At 43.0% G+C, this 27,438-nt stretch overlaps 1 protein-coding gene across 12 annotated transcripts in view; it reads right to left on the minus strand.

The window, feature by feature from the left end:
* Positions 1-5,923: 5,923 nt before the first annotated feature.
* The window catches only part of cspg5a (chondroitin sulfate proteoglycan 5a), a 42,774-nt gene continuing 21,259 nt past the window's right edge, over positions 5,924-27,438 (minus strand). For 2 of the 12 annotated variants that reach the window (XM_061881736.1, XM_061881735.1), the window contains 3 exons: positions 18,851-19,007; positions 17,702-17,758; positions 5,924-6,466 (listed from right to left, as the gene is read on the minus strand). In XM_061881736.1, the coding sequence (XP_061737720.1) occupies positions 6,299-6,466; positions 17,702-17,758; positions 18,851-19,007 (382 nt within the window). In that variant the 3' untranslated portion in view covers positions 5,924-6,298. Of the gene's footprint in view, positions 6,467-12,844; positions 12,935-17,701; positions 17,759-18,850; positions 19,008-27,438 lie in introns of all 12 variants that reach the window. The other 10 variants (XM_061881742.1, XM_061881747.1, XM_061881748.1 and 7 more) reach the window with 10 other exon arrangements.

A 27,438-nucleotide genomic window follows, 5' to 3' on the forward strand; every position in this document is an offset into this window, starting at 1 on the left:
TTAAAAGATTACAGTTGGTACAAAATGCGGCTGCTAGACTTTTGACAAGAACAAGAAAGTTTGATCACATTACGCCTGTACTGGCTCACCTGCACTGGCTTCCTGTGCACTTAAGATGTGACTTTAAGGTTTTACTACTTACGTATAAAATACTACACGGTCTAGCTCCAGCCTATCTTGCCGATTGTATTGTACCATATGTCCCGGCAAGAAATCTGCGTTCAAAAGACTCCGGCTTACTAGTGATTCCTAGAGCCCAAAAAAAGTCTGCGGGCTATAGAGCGTTTTCCGTTCGGGCTCCAGTACTCTGGAATGCCCTCCCGGTAACAGTTCAAGATGCTACCTCAGTAGAAGCATTTAAGTCTCACCTTAAAACTCATTTGTATACTCTAGCCTTTAAATAGACCTCCTTTTTAGACCAGTTGATCTGACGCTTCTTTTCTTTCTCCTATGTCCGATGACCATGGATGAAGTACTGGCTGTCCAGAGTCGAGACCCAGGATGGACCGCTCGCCTGTGTATCGGTTGGGGACATCTCTACGCTGCTGATCCGCCTCCGCTTGAGATGGTTTCCTGTGGACGGGACTCTCGCTGCTGTCTTGGATCCGCTTTGAACTGAACTCTCGCGGCTGTGTTGGAGCCACTATGGATTGAACTTTCACAGTATCATGTTAGACCCGCTCAACATCCATTGCTTTCGGTCCCCTAGAGGGGGGGGGGGGTTGCCTACATCTGAGGTCCTCTCCAAGGTTTCTCATAGTCAGCATTGTCACTGGCGTCCCACTGGATGTGAGTTTTCCTTGCCCTTTTGTGGGTTCTTCCGAGGATGTTGTAGTCGTAATGATTTGTGCAGTCCTTTGAGACATTTGTGATTTGGGGCTATATAAATAAACATTGATTGATAATGGCTTGCCATAGTTAGCGATGTATTTATCGTTTCAAGTGTACAAATAAGCCGGCCCCTCCCCCCGCCCTTGCTCAGATGGTCATGTGATCCCCTCCTCGTTGCCATGGCAGCCGCTTTTTTCCCCCAAACATGTTTGTTTCCTTCACGCCAGGGAAAATCTTTTCTTCTTCAAGATAGAACGTTCCTGAAGTATCCACGCCCAGCCCCCGCCTCATTTATTTAGGGGACACCCAGCAGCCCCTCCCCCCATGGGAAGCGCTGACCACAATGACTTCTTTAATCCATTCATGCCCCGCCATTCCTACACACAACATGGACAAAGACTGCATGTGTGTGTGTGTGTGTGTGTGCTCCTGTATCATCTCTGTACACTAGTTGTGTGTCCGTGTGTGTGTTGTTGAAATCTTTGAAAAGAGTGTGTGAAGCTGCCAGATGCTTTGTGCACACATGAATGCGTGTGTGTGTGTGTGTGTGTGTGTGTGTGTGTGTGTGTGTGTGTGTGTGTGTGTGTGTGTGTTCATATGCAAATATTTTCAAAAAGCTTCCTGCACTTCATGAAGGCAGGCAGTGTGTTTAAATCCCGCCCACAAGACCGCTGTCATGGCAGGCGTGTTGGCATCATGACCAACATTCTAACACGGGGCTGTCAAACTCCTTCTTATGCATGAGGGCCTTTCACAAGTATGGCTGCCCCTCAGAGGGCCACTCTAATTGATTTCGCGGGCCATATTTAAATAACGTGGCGGGCCAATTTAACGACGTGACGGACCATTTTAATGATGTGACGGACCAATTTAATGATGTGACCGACCACTTTAATGATGTGACGGACCACTTTAAATAAAATGGCAGGCCACCTTAATGATGTGACGGACCATTTTAAGGATGTGATGGACCACTTTAATGATGTGACAGACCACTTTAAATAAAATGGCAGGCCACCTTAATGATGTGACGGACCATTTTAAGGATGTGATGGACCACTTTAAATAAAATGGCAGGCCACCTTAATGATGTGACAGACCATTTTAACGATGTGACGGACCACTTTAATGATGTGACGGACCACTTTAAATAAAATGGCAGGCCACCTTAATGATGTGACGGACCATTTTAAGGATGTGATGGACCACTTTAATGATGTGACAGACCACTTTAAATAAAATGGCAGGCCACCTTAATGATGTGACGGACCATTTTAAGGATGTGATGGACCACTTTAAATAAAATGGCAGGCCACCTTAATGATGTGACAGACCATTTTAACGATGTGACGGACCACTTTAATGATGTGACGGACCACTTTAAATAAAATGGCAGGCCACCTTAATGATGTGACAGACCATTTTAACGATGTGATGGACCACTTTAATGATGTGACAGACCATTTTAACGATGTGACGGACCACTTTAATGATGTGACGGACCACTTTAAATAAAATGGCAGGCCACTTAAATGATGTAACGGATCACATCAAATAATATGGTAGGCCAATTAAATGACGTGACGGACCATTTTAAAGATGTGACATTAAATAATATGGCAGGCCAAATTAATGATGTGACGGACCACGTCAAATAATACGGCAGGCCAATTAAATGAAGTGACGGACTATTTTAATGATGTGACATTAAATAATATGGCAGGCCACATTAATAATGTGACGGACCACTTTAAATAAAATGGCAGGCCACTTAAACAATGTAACGGATCACATCAAATAATATGGTAGGCCAAATTAATGACGTGACGGACCATTTTAAAGATGTAACATTAAATAATATGGCAGGCCACATTAATGATGTGACGGACCACTTTAAATAATATGGCAGGCCACTTTGGTGATGTAACGTACCACATCAAATAATATTGTAGGCCAATTTAATGACGTGACGAACCACATTAAATAATATAGCAGGCCAATTTAATGATGCCACGGACCATGGCAGGCCAAATTATTGATGTGACGGACCACTTTAGAAAATATGGCAGACCAATTTAACAATGTGACGGACCATGTTAAATAATACGGCAGATTACTTTAATGATCTGACAGACCACCTTAACAATGTGACGGACCAAATTAAATAATGTGACGGAACACATTAAATAGCATGGCAGGCCAGTTTAATGATGTGACGGACCACTTTAAATGACATGGCGGGCATAATTAATGATGTGATGGACCACATCAAATAGTATGGTATGCCAATTTAATGATGTGATGGACCACATCAAATAGTATGGTATGCCAATTTAATGATGTGACGAACCATTTTAATGATGTGACATTAAATAATATGGCAGGCCACTTTAATGATGTGACGGACCATTTTAATGATGTGACATTAAATAATATGGCAGGCCACTTTAATGATGTGACGGACCTTGTTAAATAATATGGCAGGCCAAATTACTGACGTGACGGACCACTTTAATGATGTCACAGGCCACATTAAATGCTATGGTGGGCCAATTTATTGACGTGACGGACCACTTTAATGATGTAACGGACCACTTTAGATAACATGGCAGACCACTTTAATGACCTGACAGACCACTTTAACGATGTGACGGACCAAATTAAATAATGTGACGACCACATTAAATAATATGGCAGGCCAATACAATGATGTGACGGACCACTTTATATGACATGTCGGGCCAAATTATTGATGTGACAGAGCACATTAAATAACATGACGGACCACATTAAATAACATAGCAGGCCAATTTAATGATGTGACGGACCATGTTAGATAACATGGCAGACCATTTTAACGATGTGACGGGCCAAATTAAATAATGTGACGACCACGTTAAATAATATGGCAGGCCAAAATAATGATGTGACGGACCACTTTATATGACATGTCGGGCCAAATTATTGACGTGACAGAGCACATTAAATAACATGACGGACCACATTAAATAACATAGCAGGCCAATTTAATTATGTGACGGACCACATCAAATGTTTTGGTATGCCAATTTAATGACGTGACGGACCATTTTAATTATGTGACTTTAAATAATATGGCAGGCCACTTTAATGATGTGATGGATCTTGTTAAAATAAAATGGCAGGCCATGTAATGATGTGATGGACCTTGTTAAATAACATGACGGACCACTTTAATGATGTCACAGGCCAACTTAAATGATATGGTGGGCCAATTTATTGATGTGACGGACCATTTTAATGATGTAACGGACCACTTTAGACAATATGGCAGACCACTTTAACGATGTGACGGACCGTGTTGGATAATAATGGCAGACCACTTTAATGACCTGACAGACCACCTTAACGATGTGACGGACCAAATTAATGATGTGACGGACCACTTTAAATGACATGGCGGGCCAAAATAATGATGTGACGGACCATTATGAATAATATTGCAGGCCACGATAATGACCCGACAGACCACCTTAACGATGTGACGGACCAAATTAAATAATGTGACGGAACACATTAAATAATATGGCAGGCCAAATTAATGATGTGACGGACCACATTAAATAACTTGGCAGGCCAAATCAATAATGTGACAGACCACGTTAAATAACTTGGCAGTCCACTTTAATGATGTGACGGACCATTATAAATAATATTGCAGGCCACATTAATAACGTGACAGACCACTTTAATGATGTGACGGACCATTATAAATAATATTGCAGGCCACGTTAATAACGTGACAGACCACTTTAATGACGTGACGGACCACATCAAATAATATGGCAGGCCACTTTAATGACGTGGCGGACCATGTTAAAGATGTGACATTAAATAATATGGCAGGACACTTTAATGATGTGACGGACCAATTTAAATAAAATGGCAGGCCACATTAATGATGTAACGGACCACATCAAATAATATGGTAGGCCAAATTAATGACGTGACAGACCACTTAAATAATATGGCAGGCCACTTTAATGATGCCACGGACCATGTTAAATAACATGGCAGGCCACTTTAGTGATGTAACGGACCACATCAAATAATATTGTAGGCCAATTGAATGATGTGACGGACTATTTTAATGATGTGACATTAAATAATATGGCAGGCCACTATAATGATGTAACGGACCACATCAAATAATATGGTAGGCCAATTGAATGATGTGACGGACTATTTTAATGATGTGACATTAAATAATATGGCAGGCCACTATAATGATGTAACGGACCACATCAAATAATATGGTAGGCCATTTTAATGACGTGACGGACCACTTAAATAATATGGCAGGCCAAATTAATGATGTGACGGGCCACATTGAATGACTGGTCACACTTTGGGGACAAAATCCTGGTCCTCATAATGTCAACAATTTTAAATGATTAATCTGTGTGTGTGCTTGTGTGTGTGTGTGTGTGTGTGTGTGTGTGTGTGTGTGTGTGTGTGTGTGTATGTGTGTGTGTGTGTGTGTGTGTTCATCACATTGGGAGGACAAAAAGTTGTATACATAGTCTCGAAATGGGGACCTCATTCCATTCTGGGGACAAAATCCTGGTCCCCATAATGGAAATGTTTTAAAATATTTAATCTGTGTGTGTGTGTGTGTGTGTGTGTGTGTGTGTGTGTGTGTGTGTGTGTGTGTGTGTGTGTGTTCATCACATTGGGAGGACAAAAAGTTGTGTACATAGTCTTGAAATGGGGACTTATTCCATTCTGGGGACAAAATCCTGGTCCCCATAATGGAAATGTTTTAAAATATTTAATCTGTGTGTGTGTGTGTGTGTGTGTGTGTGTGTTTGTGTTCATCACATTGGGAGGACAAAAAGTTGTGTACATAGTCTTGAAATGGGGACTTATTCCATTCTGGGGACAAAATCCCGGTCCCCATAATGGAAATGTTTTAAAATATTTAATCTGTGTGTGTGTGTGTGTGTGTGTGTGTGTGTGTGTGTGTGTGTGTGCGTGTGTGTGTGTGTGTGTGTGCGTGTGTGTGTGTGTGTGTGCGTGTGTGTGTGTGCAGCATGAAGAGATCACAGAGAGGTGATGTTAAAAAGGTTTATTTTAACAAGTGTGGTTTGTTGTCGGTTGAAAAGAGTATCAAATAAAAAGAAGTACAAGAAAGGGTTAGAAATGAAAGAAAAGACACGTCGTGTTTGTTTGCAATATTCAAAACATCACTGGATTAATAACAAACATCAAAGCTCTCACTAGCTTCTTCTTTTACACACCTTGGAATTCTTTTTACAAAATACAACAATGCAGGCAAGGAAGGTGTGTGTATGTGTGTGTGTGTGTGGTGAGACAGGTAAGGGGTACTCATGTGACAGCAAAAAGGGGCGGGGTTGCGAAAGAGGGGGAGGACGGGAATCGGTGGGCCTGGTGTACCCCGAGTGGCGTGAAGGTGACGGTTAAAGTTTCACATCATGTTGTTCTGCAGAGAGTTTACCTCGGACGAGTTGTCCTCCCCCAGCAGCTTGTGGTTGTCGTGTTTGGGGGTCAGAGCGTTGTGGATGTTCAGGGACTCGTCTTCCGTGGGCGGGGCCTTCACCGCATCCTCCAACTTGTTCTGGGAAGTAGGGTCATCCTAGCCGGGAGGAGCAGGTGGGGGGAAGAGTTTTAACACGTATTTACACCTTTATATACATATATATATACACCTGTATTTATACATACACTTATATATACTTATGTGTATATACACACACATATATTAACAGTGGGGCAAAAAAGTATTTAGTCAGCCAGCGATTGTGCAAGTTCTCCCACTTAAAATGATGACAGAGGTCTGTAATATTCATCATAGGTACACTTCAACTGTGAGAGACAGAATGTGGAAAAAAAAAATCTAGGAATTTTAAAGAATTTATTTGTAAATTATGGTGGAAAATAAGTATTTGGTCAACCATTCAAAGCCTCAAAATGTCACGATACATGGCCCCGTTCATTCTTTCCTCAACACGGATCAATCGTCCTGTCCCCTTAGCAGAAAAACAGCCCCAAAGCATGATGTTTCCACCCCCATGCTTCGCAGTAGGTGTGGTGTTCTTGGGATGCAACTCAGTATTATTCTTCCTCCAAACACGACCAGTTGAGTTTATACCATCCATCCATCCATTTTCTACCGCTTATTCCCTTTCGGGGTCGCGGGGGGCGCTGGCGCCTATCTCAGCTACAATCGGGCAGAAGGCGGGGTACACCCTGGACAAGTCGCCACCTCATCGCAGGGCCAACACAGATAGACAGAGAACACTCACACTCACATTCACACACTAGGGCCAATTTAGTGTTGCCAATCAACCTATCCCCAGGTGCATGTCTTTGGAAGTGGGAGGAAGCCGGAGTACCCGGAGGGAACCCACGCATTCACGGGGAGAACATGCAAACTCCACACAGAAAGATCCCGAGCCTGGATTTGAACCCAGGACTGCAGGAACTTCGTATTGTGAGGCAGACGCACTAACCCCTCTGCCACCGTGAAGCCCTGAGTTTATACCAAAAAGTTCTATTTTGGTTTCATCTGACCACATGACATTCTCCCAATCCTCTGCTGTATCATCCATGTATCCATTTTGGTATAAACTCAACTGGTCGTGTTTGGAGGGAAAAAGAATACTGAGTTGCATCCCAAGAATAGACCTCCTTTTTAGACCAGTTGATCTGCCGCTTCTTTTCTTTTTTCTCCTATGTCCCCCCCCCTCCGTTGTGGAGGGGGTCCGGTCCGATGACCGTGGATGAAGTACTGGCTGTCCAGAGTCGAGACCCAGGATGGACCGCTCGCCTGTATCGGTTGGGGACATCTCTACGCTGCTGATCCGCCTCCGCTTGAGATGGTTTCCTGTGGACGGGGACTCTCGTTGCTGTCTTGGATCCGGTTTGAACTGAACTCTCGCGGCTGTGTTGGAGCCACTATGGATTGAACTTTCACAGTATCATGTTAGACCCGCTCGACATCCATTGCTTTCGGTCCCCTAGAGGGGGGGGGGGGGTTGCCCACATCTGAGGTCCTCTCCAAGGTTTCTCATAGTCAGCATTGTCACTGGCGTCCCACTGGGTGTGAATTCTCCCTGCCCACTGGGTGTGAGTTTTCCTTGCCCTTTTGTGGGTTCTTCCGAGGATGTTGTAGTCGTAATGATTTGTGCAGTCCTTTGAGACTTTTGTGATTTGGGGCTATATAAATAAACATTGATTGATTGATTGAAGAACACCATACGTACTGTGAAGCATGGAGGTGGAAACATCATGCTTTGGGGCTGTTTTTCTGCTAAGGGGACAGGACGATTGATTTGTGTTAATGAAAGAATGAATGGGGCCATGTATCGTGAGATTTTAAGCCATCAGTGAGAGCTTTGAATGGTTGACCAAATACTTATTTTCCACCATAATTTACAAATAAATTCTTTAAAATTCCTACAATGTGAATTCCTGGATTTTTTTTTCACATTCTGTCTCTCACAGTTGAAGTGTACCTATGATGAAAATTACAGACCTCTGTCGTCATTTTAAGTGGGAAAACTTGCACAATCGGTGGCTGACTAAATACTTTTTTGCCCCACTGTAAATATATACAATCGTGGTCAAAAGTTTACATACACTTGTAAAGAACATAATGTCATGGCTGTCTTGAGTTTCCAATCATTTCTACAACTCTTATGTTTTTGTGATAGAGTGATTGGAGCACATACTTGTTGGTCACAAAAAACATTAATGAAGTTTGGTTCTTTTATGAATTTATTATGGGTCAACTGAAAATGTGACCAGATCTGCTGGGTCAAAAGTATACATACAGCGATTTTAATATTTGGTCCCTTGGCAAGTTTCACTGCAATAAGGCGCTTTTGGTAGCCATCCACAAGCTTCTGGTTGAATTTTTGACCACTCTTCTTTGACAAAACTGCTGCAGTTAGGCTAAATGTGTCTGTTTTCTGACATGGACTTGTTTCTTCAGCATTATCCACACGTTTAAGTCAGGACTTTGGGAAGGCCATTCTAAGACCTTAATTCTAGCCTGATTTAGCCATTCCTTTACCACTTTTGAGGTGTGTTTGGGGTCATTGTCCTGTTTGAACACCCAACTGCGCCCAAGACCCAATGATGATGATTTTAAGTTGTCCTGAAGAATTTGGAGGTAATCCTCCTTTTTCATTGTCCCATTTACTCTCTGTAAAGCACCAGTTCTTTTGGCAGCAAAACAGGCTCAGAGCATAATACTACCACCACCATGCTTAACGGTAGGTATGGTGTTCCTGGGATTAAAGGCCTCACCTTTTCTCCTCCAAATATATTGCTGGGTATTGTGCCCAAACAGCTACATTTTTGTTTATCCGACCAAAGAACTTTCCTCAAGAAGCTCTTATCTTGTCCATGTGATGTCAGATGAAACAAAAATGGCTAAATGAAAGTTTTAGAAAGGCCTTCCCAAAGTCCTGACTTAAACATGTGGACAATGCTGAAGAAACAAGTCCATGTCAGAAAACCAACACATTTAGCTGAACAGCACCGATTTTGTCCAGAGGAGTGGTCAATAATCCAAACAGAAACTTGCCAGAAGCTTGTGGAAGGCAACCAAAAGTGCTTTATTGCAGTTAATCTTGCCAAGGGACATATAACCAAATATTAACATTGCTGCATGTATACTTTTGACCCAGCAGATTTGGTCACATTCTCAGTAGACCCATAATAAATTCATAAAAGAACCAAACTTCATGAATGTTTTATGTGAGCAACAAGTATGTGCTCCAATCACTCTATCACAAAAAATAAGAGTTGTAGAAGTTATTAGAAACTCAAGACAGCCATGATATTATGTTCTTTACAAGTGTATGTAAACTTTTGACCACAACTGTATGTGTATATATATAAATACATATTTACACAGTGTGTGTATATATATATATATATATATATATATATATATATATATATATATATATATATATATATAAAAAAAAATATATATATATATACATATATATATATATATATGTTTATACACTGTGATAATATACATATATATATATATATATATATATAATGATGCTGTTAATATTAATAATAGCATGACACACAATTATATATAATAATAGATAATAGCATAAAAATATTGTGATTAATAAATGAACACATGCTATCCATCCATTTCCTACCGCTTGTCCCCTAAATGCTAATTACAAGTAAAACAAAAAATACTGTTTGCTGTAATTATACACACGGTAATTATTGCAAAATAAAAATATGTGCGTATTACTTATACGTATGCTAATTAAATGTACATAAAAATACTATGTGTGAAAAATTAGACACATAATAATTAGTAGTACATTAAAATACTGCATGTAGTATTTGTACACATGTTAATTAATAGTATTAGTAAATAATAAATACAGTGTGTAGTAATTATACACATTTGAATTAGTAGTAAACAAAAGACAGTGTGTACTTGTTTTACACATTCTAATTAGTAGTGAATGAAAATACTATTTGAAATAATTACACACGTGCTTATTAGTAGTACATAAATGTACTGTGTAGTAATTGTACACATGCTGATTACAAGTAAATACAAATACTGTGTGTATCCATTATTTCTTTTCTAGTTAGTAATAAAGAAAACACTGTGTCTAGTAATTACACATATGCTAATGAATACGGAATAAAAAATACTGTGTGTAGTAATTAGACACATGCTAATTAATAGTGAATAAAATACTGTGTGTATTAATTATACATATACTATCCATTTTCTACCGCTTGTCCCTTTTCGGGTCGCGCGGGGGGGTGCTGGAGCCTATCTTAGCTGGATTCGGGTGGAAGGCGGGGTGCACCCTGGACAAGTCGCCACCTCAAAATACAGCATGTAGGTATTATACATAATTAGTAGTAAACGGAAGATAAATAGTGTGTGTACTGTACTAGTGGTTCTGCTGCAAACTACTGACAACACTAGCAAATGTTACAGGGGCCAAAAATATGAAATATAGCTGTTAAATAAAACCTCTGCCTTGTTTTGAATGAATACTTAGGCCTACTACGCAGCATATTGACATACATTGTACACACTCCTTGTACAACATGTGTGCCACCTCGCTTGTCAGCTGAGCTAAGTTTTTGGTAATATTTCTTCTCAAGTTCTGATTGGTTGTCGTGCGTCACGTACTTCAGTGTGTGGTCCACAGACTCACAACGTGTACACCAGGAGTGTGTAGATGTTGTTAGTTTTAGGAACTGGCTGGTCCAATTTGCCCACTAATATCCCCGACACACACACACACACACACACACACACACACACTAGGCAAACCAGGGGGCACATGCACATTTACATGCAAGACCCCCCCACCCCCATAACCCATGCAGACAACAGCCCCCCCACCCCTAATTATGACATGTGATTTTGCTGCCGGTTGTCATTGGTTACGAACATGTTTACATCATGACTTTTCTTTTTATGCTCTTTAAGGACCTGCAGCCTTCACAAACACACACGCAGACACATTTGCACACGTGTACGCACATACAGACACACACACACACACACACACACACACACACACACACACACATTCATGCGCACAAACACACACGCACGCACACACTTGCAAAGACACGCACACACACTCAGGCACACTTATATACGCACACACACGTACAGACACACACGCGCCAACACGCACTCACACAGATACACGCACGCACCCGCGCATGAAACACAGACGCACGCACACACATGCACGCACACAAACACACAGACACACACACACACGTACACACACACACACACACACACACACATACATACAGACACACACACTCACACACTCACTCACTCACTCACATACACACATACATACAGACACACACACATACACAGACACTCACAAAAAAACACACACACAAACACACAGACACACACACCAACGCACACACACACATACACACGTACACACACTCACAGACACACATTCAACACACAGACACACACACACAAACACACGTACACACAGAAACACACAGACACACACACACTCACTCACACACATACAAACACTCAGACACAGACAAACACACACACGTACACACACAGACACATACATTCACACACACACAAACACACAGACAAACACACACACACAAACACACGCACACACAAACACCCAGACACACACACACAGAAACATACACAAACACAAAGACACACACAGACACATGCACCCACAGACACACACACACACACACACACACACATACACACACACAAACAAACAGAAACACACACACATACACACAAAGACACACACACAAACAAATGGACACACAAACACACAGACAAACATACAGGCACACAAACACACACACACACAGACACACACACACACACTCACTCACACACATACACACAGACACACACATACACAGACAAACACACACACACACGTACACACACAGACACACAGGCAAACACACACACGCAAACACACGCACACAAACACACACAAACACCCAGACACAGAAACAGACACAAACACAGAGACACACACAGACACATGCACCCAAGGACACACACACACACACACATTCACACACATAAACAAACAGAAACACACACACAAACACACATACACACACAAACAGACACACACACACAAACACACAGACACACAAACACACACACACACACAGACACAGAAACACACACACACACGCAAACAAACAAACACACACACACACACACACACACACAGACACATAGACAGACACCCAAACACACACACAAACACACACACACAGACACACAGACACACACACAAACAGACACAAACAGACACACACACACATAAACAGACACACACAGACACACAAAGACATACACACACATAAACAGACACACACAGACACACACAGACACACACACACACAGCTCCCCCTGCTGGCAGTTGAATGTTGAAGTTTGAAGAAAGTTCTTTACCAGCTAGATAGTAACTTCCGGCAGGACGTGCGGGTACGTGACTTCCATGGTTACGGGGTACGGGACCTCTTTCCTTCCGTCAGCGTGAAACTGGAAAACGTTTTTGTTTTGTTGGCGTTTGCTTGCGGTGCAAAAGAGGAAGTGGTGGGGGGAGGGGGGGTCATAGGTCGGGGGGTAGGTGCCACAGTCACGAGGAGTTTCTCAGCGTTTTGGGGAACAGATATAAAAACAAAGTTCTGATGATGATGATGATGAAGGCCTGACTCCTCCCCCCGCTAAACCGTCCGTCATGCTAATGCTAATGCTAATGCTAACATCAATAGAGTTACTCCATACTGTGTGGACTACATCCACGACATGTTGGTCATGTGACTTTACATTAGCTGCCTCATGCTATGCTAGCTCGTCAATGAAAGTGTGTGTGCCCGCCACTCAATTGTTCTTCTATCCATTTTTTACATTTTTACGCTTTTCCAAGTCGTGGGACCACCTCTCCCAGTTCATCCTCCAGTGTCCGAATTGTACCGAGGGGCCTCCTTCCGGCTGGACATGCCCAGAACAGCTCACAAGGGTAGCGTCCAAGAGGCATCAGGACTCCTGTCTATGTGAAGGAGCAGCGGCTCTACTCTGCCTCCCTCCTGGAGGTCCGGGCTCCTCATTGTGTCTTTTAGGGGGAGTCCAGACCCCCTATTGGGGAAACTCATTTCAGCAATCATGCTCTTTCGGTCACCAATGCTGGAAAACGTTGGAAACGTTGACGGACCGGTCAATCGAGTGCTTTGCTTTCTGGCTCAGATCTCTCCACCAGGACGGTCCAGTACAGTGACGGAATTATGGTTCATCTAGTGCTCCAGTGAACCACATCCTGACTTGAACCGTCAAAGTTAGGCAAGACCTCACTTGCAACCCGTGGGTTGAAATCCACCTTTTTCTGGCTGACAACCGTTACCTCAGATTTGAAGTTGTTGCGTCTCATCCCAAATACTAAATCCCTTACTTTCTGTCTTGCCTCTGGTGGAGGCGGTCGCAATTTTCTCCGCTCCCTCCTTCCCTGCTTGCTCTCCATGTCTTGTCTTTGTCTGAAATTTTCTAAATCTACCTCTAATCTACACATCAAATATGAATATGATCAGTTGGACTCTTGACGCAATTGACACAGTGTTTTCGACAAGGAAAAGAGGTTCCGGGGAGCCTGGCTGCCCTGATGGAACCATTTCTGCGGGGTAGGTGAGAGACTCCTGGAGGATTATGTGCCTCTCAGCCCTTTCCATCGAGGACGTGGAAGACATCTACCTATTTGGAGCTGTGATCGCGGGGCACTTGCTGATTGGGTTGGGCATTGCTCTGGTGTATCGAAAAATTCGGAAGACGATGGCAGCCACTCAAGGGGCCCAACGACTGTTCAACGCAATGGAAGGATTGGGTCGGGCTGTGGGAACACAGACTTGTGCGATTTCTAAGTTGAATCGCAAAATGGATCTCATCTTGGAAAAGCTTGCGGAAAAGGAATAATTAAATTGGAATTGAAGAAATCCAGCATGGACAAACAGAGTAGATAAGTAACTATTTTGTCTTCTCGAAGAAAAACAACTTCTTAATCTACGATTTGTCTCCCTCAAATGGCCTTGACACAATCAGGAACAGGCTGAGGAATCATCAAAGATGGACGCTTTTGACCTCCCTTTTTGTCAACAGCACCTGTGGTCGAACTTTGAGATCGGCCTCAGTCCATATAAAAACATTCCATCATCTCTCCCAAGTTAATTGGGTATATATGCACACACGACCCCCGCCCTCGAATCAACGCCTTCACCATCGCTTAATTCCTCTGGGGCTGTGGATGGCTGAGCGGCAGCGCTGTCTCCTCAAACCCACCCCTCCCTCTGTTGCAAGTTGGTGTGATATACGTACCCTGTTTAATGTGTGCTATGCTATGTGTGGTTTTTCCCTTGGACTCAGTCTGGACCCCTACTGAGGGTCTAGCCTTAGACTGATATTTTTTTTACCCCCCCTCGCCTCTCCCAATGTCACCCTTTTCTCACCAATTTAAGGAGCGCCGTAAGTGGCTGATCCGTTGGCGGTCTCGTCTTGTCCCCCCCTGTAACGTATGTCTGCTCTCAGCGGGACTGTGCCGAAAATGAAATTTCGTTGTACTTGTGCAAAGACAATAAAGATCTATCCTATCCTCCTATCCTATCATATCCTGTATTGTCACTCAGCTGGGAAGTTCCCCGGTAAACGCTAAAGACAGACGTTCACAGTGGAAATGCTGGATTTTCTGCCGGCGATGTGAACCAGACTCCTGCTCCAGTTGTACGAGGACCGAATGGTACGTAGTTAAAGGCGACGAATCCTGTACTCCAAGTCACCAAAGCACATATGAACCGATTAGGCAAACTCCAAAGCAGCCTCGGGGCAGCACAGTGGAACAGGGGTTCGTGCATGTGCCTCACAATACGAAGGTCCGGAGTTCAATCATGGGCTCTGGATATTTCTGTGTGGAGTATGCATGTTCTCCCCGTGACTGCGTGGGTTCCCTCTGGCTTCCTCCCACTTCCATAGACATGCACCTGGGGATAGGTTGATTGGCAACACTAAATTGGCCCTAGTGTGTGAATGTGAGTGTGAATGTTGTCTGTCTATCTGTGTTGGCCCTGCGATGAGGTGGCGACTTGTCCAACAAGCAGTAGAAAATGGATGGATGGCAATGCACCCTCCAGAACCCTCGCAAGGACTGGTCTAGTGTTCCACCTTTCGGACCAACACCACATCGCACCTCCTGGAGCTGAGGTTGGACTAACCGTTGTACTCTTCTCTGCAGCACTCTGGAAGTATCCATCCATCCATTTTCTACCGCTTGTTGCGGTAATGCTGGAGCCTATCTCAGCTGCATTCAGGCGGAAGGCGGGGTACACCCTGGACTAGTCGCCCTAGACAGACAACCTTCACACACATTCACACACTAGGGCCAATTTAGTGTTGCCAATCAACCTATCCCCAGGTGCATGTCTTTGGAAGTGGGAGGAAGCCGGAGTACCCGAAGGGAACCCACGCAGTCACGGGGAGAACATGCAAATTCCACCACTCTAGAATAGACTTTTCTAAAGAGGCTGAGTAGTGTGATCATCTGTAGTTGGAACTACTTCTTAGAAAAAGGGACCACTGAACCAGTGCCTCAATTAGCACAGTCCACAACATCCAGAACCTTTAGGAATTTAGGAAAAAACTCATCCAACCCCAAGAGGTTTGTCACTGAAGAGTTTTTAAAACCTCAGCTAGGGACGGGTTTAGCAGTCAACTGATTTGTATAAGATGGTGGGGGAGGACGCCTGACCGACTGTGACGATACCCTTGGGTCGGTCAGGCATCCTCCTCCAGGAACGTTTGGCAGAGTCCCCCGTTGGTTGAGTCTTCAATTCACACTTCCGGCTGAGGCCGAGGATATTTTGTCCGAATGAGCCGTATTATCACTGGATCGGTTCGCAGCCGAGTGTGAAGCGGCCGGAATGGTAATCAGCACCTCCAAATCCGAGTCCATGGTTCTCTCCCGGAAAAGGGTGGAGTGCCATCTCCGGGTTGGGGAGGAGACCCTGCCCCAAGTGGAGGAGTTCAAGTACCTAGGAGTCTTGTTCACGAGTGGGGGAAGAGTGGATTGTGAGATCGACAGGCGGATCGGTGCGGCGTCTTCAGTAATGCGGACGTTGTACCGATCTGTTGTGGTGAAGAAGGAGCTGAGCCGGAAGGCAAAGCTCTCAATTTACCGGTCGATCTACGTTCCCATCCTCACCTATGGTCATGAGCTTTGGGTCATGACCGAAAGGATAAGATCACGGGTACAAGCGGCCGAAATGAGTTTCCTACGCCGGGTGGCGAGGCTCTCCCTTAGAGATAGGGTGAGAAGCTCTGCCATCTGTGAGGAGATCAAAGTAAAGCCGCTGCTCCTCCACATCGAGAGGAGCCAGATGAGGTGGTTCGGGCATCTGGTCAGGATGCCACCCGAAAGCCTCCCTAGGGAGGTGTTTAGGGCACGTCCAACCGGTAGGAGGCCACGGGGAAGACCCAGGACACGTTGGGAAGACTATGTCTCCCGGCTGGCCTGGGAACGCCTCGGGATCCCCCGGGAAGAGCTAGACGAAGTGGCTGGGGAGAGGGAAGTCTGGGCTTCCCTGCTTAGGTTGCTGCCCCCGCGACCCGACCTCGGATAAGCGGAAGAAGATGGATGGATGGATGGATGGGCCGTATTTTGTGCGTCCGTTGCTGTGGCAACTGATTAGAGCCGTGGTCACTAGGGGGTTGATGCCGGTTGCGGGGGCAACCCCTTAAATCCGATGGTGGACGGCTGAAGAAGAAATGGCTTGTGGGACTCTTGGAGCAGCTGACAGGGACGACTGGCTTTGGCGCTGGACGACGAATGTGGTGGAGGGAGATCTGGCAAACCCTCCGACGCCTTCATTGTTTACCTTAACTGACCTTACCGAGGATACAATCAGGCGTTCGAAGGAATACTCAGAGGTCCTTTGCAATCCTACGGATATATATAATGTCTATTCATTGATCGTATTAGAGGAGTGGGCGGGGCATGACTGTTTGAGGTCACCTGATTAGCCACAACATCTAAACCATGTTGTTACACTACCGGGGGGTGTGGTCAACTTCTGATTGACAGAAGACAGCCAAGTTTGGTTGTGATGAGCTATTTGTGGGAGTGGTCATTATCGTGTTGCGGGTTTGGTTTCACTGACAGCTGAGACAGCGGATGATTGGTTGACAGGGCCACACTAACAATCACAGAGCTGATTGGGAAGGTGAGAGGGCGGGGCTATCTGACGAGGTGGGGGCGGGGTGGTCTGGTCTTACCTCGCAGTCGGACTCCTCTTTGGTCTTACACTCCCACGTGTATCTGCTCATGGTTTTCTGAGGGGATGGGGGGGGGGGTCAAAGGTTATACTTTTTAAAGCAGAAAAGCATCGTCATAGCGACAGAGGGAGGGCGTAGAGAGACAAAGAGGCGGAGCTTGCAGCGAGAAAGACAAGCAGACAGGAAGAGAAAAACTAAGAACTCTTCTTCGGATTAAATTGGTCATGTTTTAACGGGACCGATTTTCTTCGACAAATGAAACAAAAAATGCTTTAATAGTAGAATTTGTTTTTATATTTGAATGCTAAGGAAGTTAGCGTTAGCTTTCTTTCTACAGCACAACTCTGTGGCGATATGCTGCCCCCTGTTGAGAAGGAGTGTGAATCCAAAAAAATGTTACAAATGAAATATAGTAAAAAAAAAAAAATTTTTGTGCGCAGCAGGACTTTTTTTTGTGGGGTGGGGTGGGGTTGGGGGGGGGGGGGGCTGTTGGCAGCGACATTGTTGAGACAGTTAAAGTGAAGATGTCATTTGTTCAGTTAGAGGGGAGGTACCACTCCTACCAGAATGCAGAAACAGAACACATTCAACCTCGGCCGGAGCAACCATGCTGCTGAATGGCGTAAAAAAAACAAAAACAAAAAAAGCATAAATGAGCGCCACACCGTTCTTTTTTTTTACGCCATCCCGCCATGCTAGGCTAACAAGCTAGGCTACTGGCTAACCATGCTACAGTTAGTCTTGCATCTCCGCTGTTTATCCTGATGTTCCCCTCAGGGGCCGTCAGCGTGTGGCCCCTCCCCCTTCCCCGCCCACTTTCAGGATAAACAAGACAAGTTTGTTAGCAGACAGCGAAGCAGAGCTGCGGTGACTTGGCATGTGCCGCGTCATGCCAGGACTTACCGATGCGAGAGGCGAGGTCGGGGGGGCATACGGCGGCGGCGGCGAAGGAGCGAAAGGTGGCGGGAGTGTGATTTTGTTTACACTCCCGCCACCCTTCATCGCTCTTCCAGCACCCCCGCCTCCTCCTCGCGCTCGCCTCAGAGTATCGATACTCGGATACTCATGCCCATGCATTAGGGGAGGTAAGGGGGAGTCAGTTCAGGTACAGATGCAGAAAAAGGGTGAGAGAAGGCGAGAAGACGTTACCTGACAGATAATGTTATCATAGTAAGCCAATGCACGGGCATGGGGGGCGTTAGGAGGGGTGTCGCACAGTTTCCTTACATTTGGGTGGGAGCCCTCAGCGATGGTGGACAGCGAGAAATTATCATTGTGCTGCTCCGACGTGGGCCGGTACTTACTGCTGGGCACGGAGGGGGTTGGGGGGGGTCATAGAGGGAAAGGATGAAGAGAAGGAAGTCAAAAAGGGGGCGGGGCAAAACACAGCAAGAAAGCAGCTTTAGATTGACAGGAGAAGCAAAACATTGAGTCTGTGAAGAAAAACCAATTCACACTGCCGCTACTTCCCGTTTGTGCCCTGATTACTTCCTGTTTACTTCCTGTTTACGTCCTGATTACAAACCCCGTTTCCACATGAGTTGGGAAATTGTGTTAGACGTAAATATAAACGGATGCAAATCATTTTCAACCCATATTCAGTTGAATATGCTACAAAGACAACATATTTGATGTTCAAACTGATAAACATTTTTTTTTTTTTTTTTTGCAAATATACATTAATTTTCGAATTTGATGCCAGCAACACGTGACAAAGAAGTTGGGAAAGGTGGCAATAAATACTGATAAAGTAGAAAAATGCTCATCAAACACTTATTTGGAACATCCAACAGGTGTGCAGGCTAATTGGGAACAGGTGGGTGCCATGATTGGGTATAAAAACAGCTTCCCCAAAAATGCTCAGTCTTTCACAAGAAAGGATGGGTCCACAACTGCGTGAGCAAATAGTCAAACAGTTTAAGAACAACGTTTCTCAAAGAGCAATTGCAAGAAATTTAGGGGTTTCAACATCCACGGTCCATAATATCAACAAAAGGTTCAGAGAATCTGGAGAAATCACTCCACGTAAGCGGCATGGCCGGAAACAAACATTGAATGACCGTGACTTTCGAGCCCTCAGACGGCACTGTATCAAAAACCGACTTCAATCTCTAAAGGATATCGCCACACGGGCTCAGGAACACTTCAGAAAACCACTGTCACCAAATACAGTTTGTCGCTACATCTGTAAGTGCAAGTTAAAGCTCTATTATGCAAAGCGAAAGCCATTTATCAACAACATCCAGAAATGCCGCTGGCTTCTCTGGGCCCGAGATCATCTAAGATGGACTGATGCAAAGTGGAAAAGTGTTCTGTGGTCTGGCGAGTCTACATTTCAAAGTGTTTTTGGAAATATTCGACAAAGGGGAAGCGAACCATCCAGACTGTTATCGACGCAAAGTTCAAAAGCCAGCATCTGTGATGGTATGGGGGTGCATTAGTGCCCAAGGCATGGGTAACTTACACATCTGGGAAGGCACCATTAATGCTGAAAGGTACATACAGGTTTTGGAACAACATTCATGGACATTCAGCACGTGTTACAACAGCGTGGCTTCGTAAAAAAAGAGTGTGGGTACTTTCCTGGGCCGCCTGCAGTGCAGACCTGTCTCTCATCAAAAATGTGTGGCGCATTATGAAGCGTAAAATACAACAGCGGAGACCCCGGACTGTTGAACGACTGAAGCTCTACATAAAACAAGAATGGGAAAGATTTCCACTTTCAAAGCTTCAACAAATAATTCCCAAACGTTTATTGAGTTTTGTTAAAAGAAAAGGGGATGAAACACAGTGGTGAACATGCCCTTTCCCAACTACTTTGGCACGTGTTGCAGCCATCAAATTCTAAGTGAATTATTATTTGCAAAAAAATAATGAAGTTTACGACTTTGAATATCAAATATGTCGTTTTTGTAGTGCATTCAACTGAATATGGGTTGAAAAGGATTTGCAAATCATTGTATTCTGTTTATATTTACATCTAACACAATTTCCCAACTCATATGGAAACAGGGTTTGTACTTCCTGATTACTTCTCGTTTACACCCTGACTATGGGCCACAGACACTACTCTAAGTCACGCCCACTCTGGGTGACGACAACGGAAGTGAACCTTGTGTTAAAGACACGCCCACAGCGGCACTGACCCACTTGGTTTGTAACGTGATCCAAGATGGCGAATGCAATACATTACGGTGGTTATTATTTCACATGGTGGATATTATGCTGATTATATACAACTTTATTCCTAACCAAAACCTATTTATTATTTATTTCTGTGTTACGTATACGCTTCACTTTGGTTGTGGTCACCCCTTTGGGCACGTCTTTAAGTGGATGCAACTTACACCTGAAGTGGGCGTGACTTAGAGTGTCCGCGACCGCATCAGATATAATTGAGATTATATAGAGCTTACTTCCTGTTTACTTCCTGATTACATCCGGCTAACTTCATGTTTATTTCCTGTTTAATTCCTGATTACTTAATGTTTACTTCATCTTTATTTCCAGATTACTTGTGGTTTACTTCCTGTTAAATTCTTGATTACTTACTGATTACTTCTGGTTTACTGCCTAATTACTTCCTGCTTGATTCTGGTTTACTGCCTGATTTCTTCCTGCTTACTTTATGTTCACTTCCTGATTACTTACTGCTTCCCTTATGTTTATTTCTCTATTACTTGCGGTTTACTTCCTGCTTAAAATCTGATTACTTACCGCTTACTTCATGATTACTTACTGTTTTACTTCAAGTGCATTTCGTGATTACTCATGGTTAAATTTTTGTTTACTTCCTGATTACGTACTGCTTAATTCATATTTATTTCCAGATTACTTGCGGTTTACTTCCTGTTAAATTCTTGATTACTTACTGATTACTAATGGTTTACTGCCTAATTACTTCCTGCTTGATTCTGGTTTACTGCCTGATTACTTCCTGCTTACTTTATGTGGACTTCCTGATTATTTGCTGCTTCCCTTATGTTTATTTCCCTATTACTTGCGATTTACTTCCTGTTTAATTTCTGATTACTTAACGCTTACTTCATGATTACTTACTGTTTACTTCAAGTACATTTCGTGATTACTCATGGTTAAATTATTGTTTACTTCCTGATAACGTACTGCTTACTTCATATTTATTTCCAGATTACGTGCGGTTTACTTCCTGTTTAATTCTTCATTACTTACTGCTTGCTTACTGTTTACTTCTTGATTACTTCCTGCTTAATTCATGTTTAGTTCCTGTTTACTTGCTGCTTACTTAAAGTTAATGTTCTAATTACTTATGGTTTAGTTTTTTTTAACTTCCTGATTACTTTCTGCTTATTTCTTGTTTACTTCCTGCTTACTTACTGCTTACTTAATGTTTAGTTCCAGATTACTTGCGGTGTACTACCTGTTTAATTTCTGATTACTTACCGCTCACTTCCAGTTTACTTCCTGATTACTTACTGCTTACTTCATGTTAGTGTTGTGATTACTTACGGTTTAGTTTTTTTAACTTCCTGATTACTTAGGGACAAGCGGTAGAAAATGGATGGTTGGATGGATGGATGGATGAATGGATGCATGGATGGATGGATGACTTTCTGCTTAATTCTTGTCTACTTCCTGATTACTTATTGCTTAATTTATGTTTTTTTCCAGATTACTTGTGGTTTACTTCCTGTTAAATTCTTGATTACTTACTGATTAATTCTGGTTTACTGCCTAATTACTTCCTGCTTGATTCTGGTTTACTGCCTGATTACTTCCTGCTTACTTGATGTTGACTTCCTGATTACTTACTGCTTCCCTTATGTTTATTTCACAATTACTTGCGGTTTACTTCCTGTTTAAAATCTGATTACTTACCGCTTACTTCATGATTACTTACTTTTTTACTTCAAGTGCATTTCGTGATTACTCATGGTTAAATTCTTGTTTACTTCCTGATTACGTACTGCTTACTTCATATTTATTTCCAGATTACTTGCGGTTTACTTCCTGTTAAATTCTTGATTACTTACTGATTAATTTTGGTTTACTGCCTAATTACTTCCTGCTTGATTCTGGTTTACTGCCTGATTACTTCCTGCTTACTTTATGTTGACTTCCTGATTACTTACTGCTTCCCTTATGTTTATTTCCCTATTACTTGCGGTTTACTTCCTGTTTAATTTCTGATTACTTACCGCTTACTTCATGATTACTTACTGTTTACTTCAAGTACATTTCGTGATTACTCATGGTTAAATTATTGTTTACTTCCTGATAACGTACTGCTTACTTCATATTTATTTCCAGATTACGTGCGGTTTACTTCCTGTTTAATTCTTCATTACTTACTGCTTGCTTACTGTTTACTTCTTGGTTACTTCCTGCTTAATTCATGTTTAGTTCCTGTTTACTTACTGCTTACTTAAAGTTAATGTTCTAATTACTTATGGTTTAGTTTTTTTTAACTTCCTGATTACTTTCTGCTTACTTCTTGTTTACTTCATGATTACTTACTGCTTACTTAATGTTTATTTCCAGATTACTTGCGGTGTACTACCTGTTTAATTTCTGATTACTTACCGCTCACTTCCAGTTTACTTCCTGATTACTTACTGCTTACTTCATGTTAGTGTTATGATTACTTACGGTTTAGTTTTTTTAACTTCCTGATTACTTAGGGACAAGCGGTAGAAAATGGATGGTTGGATGGATGAATGGATGCATGGATGGATGGATGACTTTGTGCTTACTTCTTGTCTACTTCCTGATTACTTATTGCTTAATTTATGTTTTTTTCCAGATTACTTCCGGTTTAGTTCCTGTTAAATTCTTGATTACTTACTGTTTACTTCCTGATTACTTACTGCTTACTTCAAGTTAATGTTTTGATTACTTATAGTTTAGTTTTTTAACTTCCTGATTACTTACGGCTTACTTCTTGTCTACTTCCTGATTACTTACTGCTTACTTTAAGTACATTTCCTGATTACTCTTGGTTAAATTCCTGCTTACTTCCTGATTACTTATTGCTCACTTCATGTTTATTTCCAGATTACTTGCGGATTATTTCCTGTTAAATTCCCGATTACTTACTGCTTACCTCAAGTTAATGTTGTGATTACTTATGGTTTAGGTTTTTTTTAACTTCCTGATTGCTTACACCTTACTTGATGTTTATTTTCAGATTACTGACTGCTAAATTATTGTCTACTTCCTGATTGCTTACTGCTTACTTAATGTTTGTTTCCAGATTATTTGCAGTCTACTTCCTGTTTAATTATTGATTGCTTACTGCTTACTTCCTATTTGCGTCTAGATTACTTACTGCTTACTTCATTTTTATTTCCAGATTACTTGCAGTTTACTTCCTGTTTAATTCCAGATTACTTACTGCTTACTTCCTGATTACTTACTGCTTACTTCAAGTTAATTTCCTAATTACTCATGGTTTACTTCCTGCTTACTTACTGCTTACTTCATGTTTATTTCCAGATTAGTTGTGGTTTACTTTACTGTTTAATTCTTGATTAATTTCTGTTGATTTCCTGATTACTTACTGCTTACTTCCTGTTTATTTCCTTATTATTTACCATTTACCTTCTTATACTTCCTGATTACTTCTTGCTTATCTTATGCTTACTGCCTGATTACACTTTAACTACTCTCTGATACTGATACTTCCTAATTACTTCCTGATTTTGTTCTACTCACTTCCTGTTTACTTATTGTTTACTTATTTCTTACTTTTGGTTTTCTTCTTGATTACTTCCTGGTTACTTTGTTTTTGCTTTTACTTTGTTTACTTTCTGATACTTCCCATTTATTTCCCGATTAGGTCCTGCCCACTTTCGTACTTATTGTTTCCTTTTTGGATCATTCCTGTTTATTCCATGGTTACCTATTGCTTAATTCCTGTTTACTCATTGCCTATTTCATTTTTACTTCCCGATTACGTTCTGCCTATACAGTGGGGCAAAAAAGTATTTAGCCAGCCATCGATTGTGCAAGTTCTCCCACTTAAAATAATGACAGAGGTCTGTAATTTTCATCATAGGTACACTTCAACTGTGAGAGACAGAATGTGAAAAAAAAATCCAGGAATTCACATTGTAGGAATTTTAAATAATTTATTTGTAAATTGTGGTGGAAAATAAGTATTTGGTCAACCATTCAAAGCTCTCACTGATGGAAGGAGGTTTTGGCTCAAAATCTCACGATCCAGGGTTTCCCACACATTGATTTGATTTGTGGCGGCCCACCACGAAAGAATTACAGCCGCCACAAATAGATTAAAAATGTTTTTTTTTTTGGCTCGCTCGACCGCTCATAAAAGCAATGGGACTCTGTCTGTGAATGGAGCTTGTAGTTATAACTCCCGTGCAGTAGGTGGCGGTAGCCTACTATGCATTGTAACTCCGCCAATGTAATTATATTCCAACTCCGCGTTCTTCTTGGTCATCGCCGCCGCCGCTGCTGACACCCCCCCCCCCACCTGCCCGACCATACCACCACAAAATAGATGCCTGACCTGTGGGTAACACTGCATGTCCCCATTCATTCTTTCCTTAACACGGATCAATCGTCCTGTCCGCTTAGCAGAAAAACAGCCCCAAAGCATGATGTTTCCACCCCCATGCTTCACAGTAGGTGTGGTGTTCTTGGGATGCAACTCAGTATTCTTCTTCCTCCAAACACAACAAGTTGAGTTTATACCAAAAAGTTCTATTTTGTTTTCATCTGACCACATGAAATTCTCCCAATCCTCTGCTGTATCATCCATGTATCCATTTTGGTATAAACTCAACTTGTCGTGTTTGGCGGAAAAAGAATACTGAGTTGCATCCCAAGAACACCATACCTACTGTGAAGCATGGTGGTGGAAACATCATGCTTTGGGGCTGTTTTTCTGCTAAGGGGACAGGAGGACTGATCCGTGTTACGGAAAGAATGAATGGGGCCATGTATCGTGAGATTTTGAGCCATCAGTGAGAGCTTTGAATGGTTGACCAAATACTTATTTTCCACCATCATTTACAAATAAATTCTTAAAAATTCCTAGATTTTTTTCCCCACATTCTGTCTCTCACAGTTGAAGTGTACCTATGATGAAAATTACAGACCTCTGTCATCATTTTAAGTGGGAGAACTTGCACAATCGGTGGCTGACTAAATACTTTTTTGCCCCACTGTATGTCACTTTGCTTCCTGATACTTCCTTTCTACTTCCCCATTATTTCCTGTTAGGTCCTGATCAGTCCATGCATTTTTTTAAAAAAACACTACCTGTTTACTTGCGGCCTATTTTTCATAGACTTTCTATTTACTTCCTGCAACGTTCTGTTTACTTCCTGTTTGCTCCCTGACACCTCCTGATCAATTCCTGCCCAGTTTCCTCCCCCCCGGCTTATGTCCGGGTTTATTTCCTGTTCCCTCCATCACTCGGCGGTCTTTTGCAAAAAGAGGAAAGGATGAAGATGTGAGTGCGGGTGGTCTCGGCGGTTTGAGGCTCCATCGGCGCCGAACACGCTAACGAACAGTGCTTTTTAGGAGGGAGGGTCTCTGATGCGTTCATGAGCGTTGACCTCCACCACGCCACCGTCCTTCCTCCTCGTCTTCTATTCGACGAGGTTGTTTCTCTTTAACCAAGTTTCACAGCTGCATGTAGGTCAGCCCCACCTCCCCCTGATCCCCCCCCCCCCCCCAACCCGCCTCCCGCTCAGACTGGCCTACTTTCAGCTGGATGCAGAGAAGCAATGACATCATCCTTTTTCTCTTTGTCAGAACGTCGCCAGCGTCTTGTCGCCATCTCGGCCTTCATCATCACACCAACCCAGGACCCCCCCCCAACATAACAGTGAAAAGCCCCCTCCCGGCTAAAAATAGAGCCATAGCGTGTTCATTTGCATGTTCGATTCCAGCAGGCTGCTGCTCAGCGGTCGCTATGGAGACGGCTGCTAAAACACTGTGGAGGCAGTGGCCAAGCATCCCCCCCAACACACACACACACACACACACACACACACACACACACACACACACACACACACACACACACACACACACACACACACACACACACACACACACAATCACACTCCCCTTGTCAGCCTGCTTCACTTTACTTTCCTCACCCTCCTCCTTTTCTTGACGCCATTTTACCAACCGTGTAAAAATTGGCCCCACCAACTTCATACCGGTCTTAAAGGCCTACTGAAACCAACTACTACCCACCCCACAGTCTGATCATTTACATATCAATGTGTTGCTGAATCTTTTGCAATTTGTTCAATTCATAATGGAGAAGTCAAAGTAGAAAGATGGAGGTGGGAAGCTTTAGCCTTTAGCCACACAAACACACGGTGATTCCTTGTTAAAAATCCCCGGAGGTGAAGCTTTACTATGGATCAGAACGGTCAAGCGAACATGGATCCCGACCACTTGTCGACCGGCAGGTTTCGGTGAGAAAATTGTGGAAAGAAGTCGCCTCTTACCGGAGATCTGCAGAGCTTCTGTCGTGCTGCTGCTGCCGTGACTAATTCCCTCCGAGACTGGCGTCAACACCCGTGGACACACCCCTCCGACTGTCAGGTAATATTAAACTCACTAAAACACTAACAACACAATAGGCGGATAAGGGATTTCCCAGAATTATCCTAGTAAATGTGTCTAAAAACATCTGAATTTTTTTTCTGTGCCTCACTCTAACTTTCCTCATCCACAAATCTTTCATCCTCGCTCAAATTAATGGGGAAATT

This window comes from Nerophis ophidion, linkage group LG21, assembly GCF_033978795.1.
Source record: "Nerophis ophidion isolate RoL-2023_Sa linkage group LG21, RoL_Noph_v1.0, whole genome shotgun sequence".
NCBI classification, from domain to species: Eukaryota; Metazoa; Chordata; class Actinopteri; order Syngnathiformes; family Syngnathidae; genus Nerophis; species Nerophis ophidion.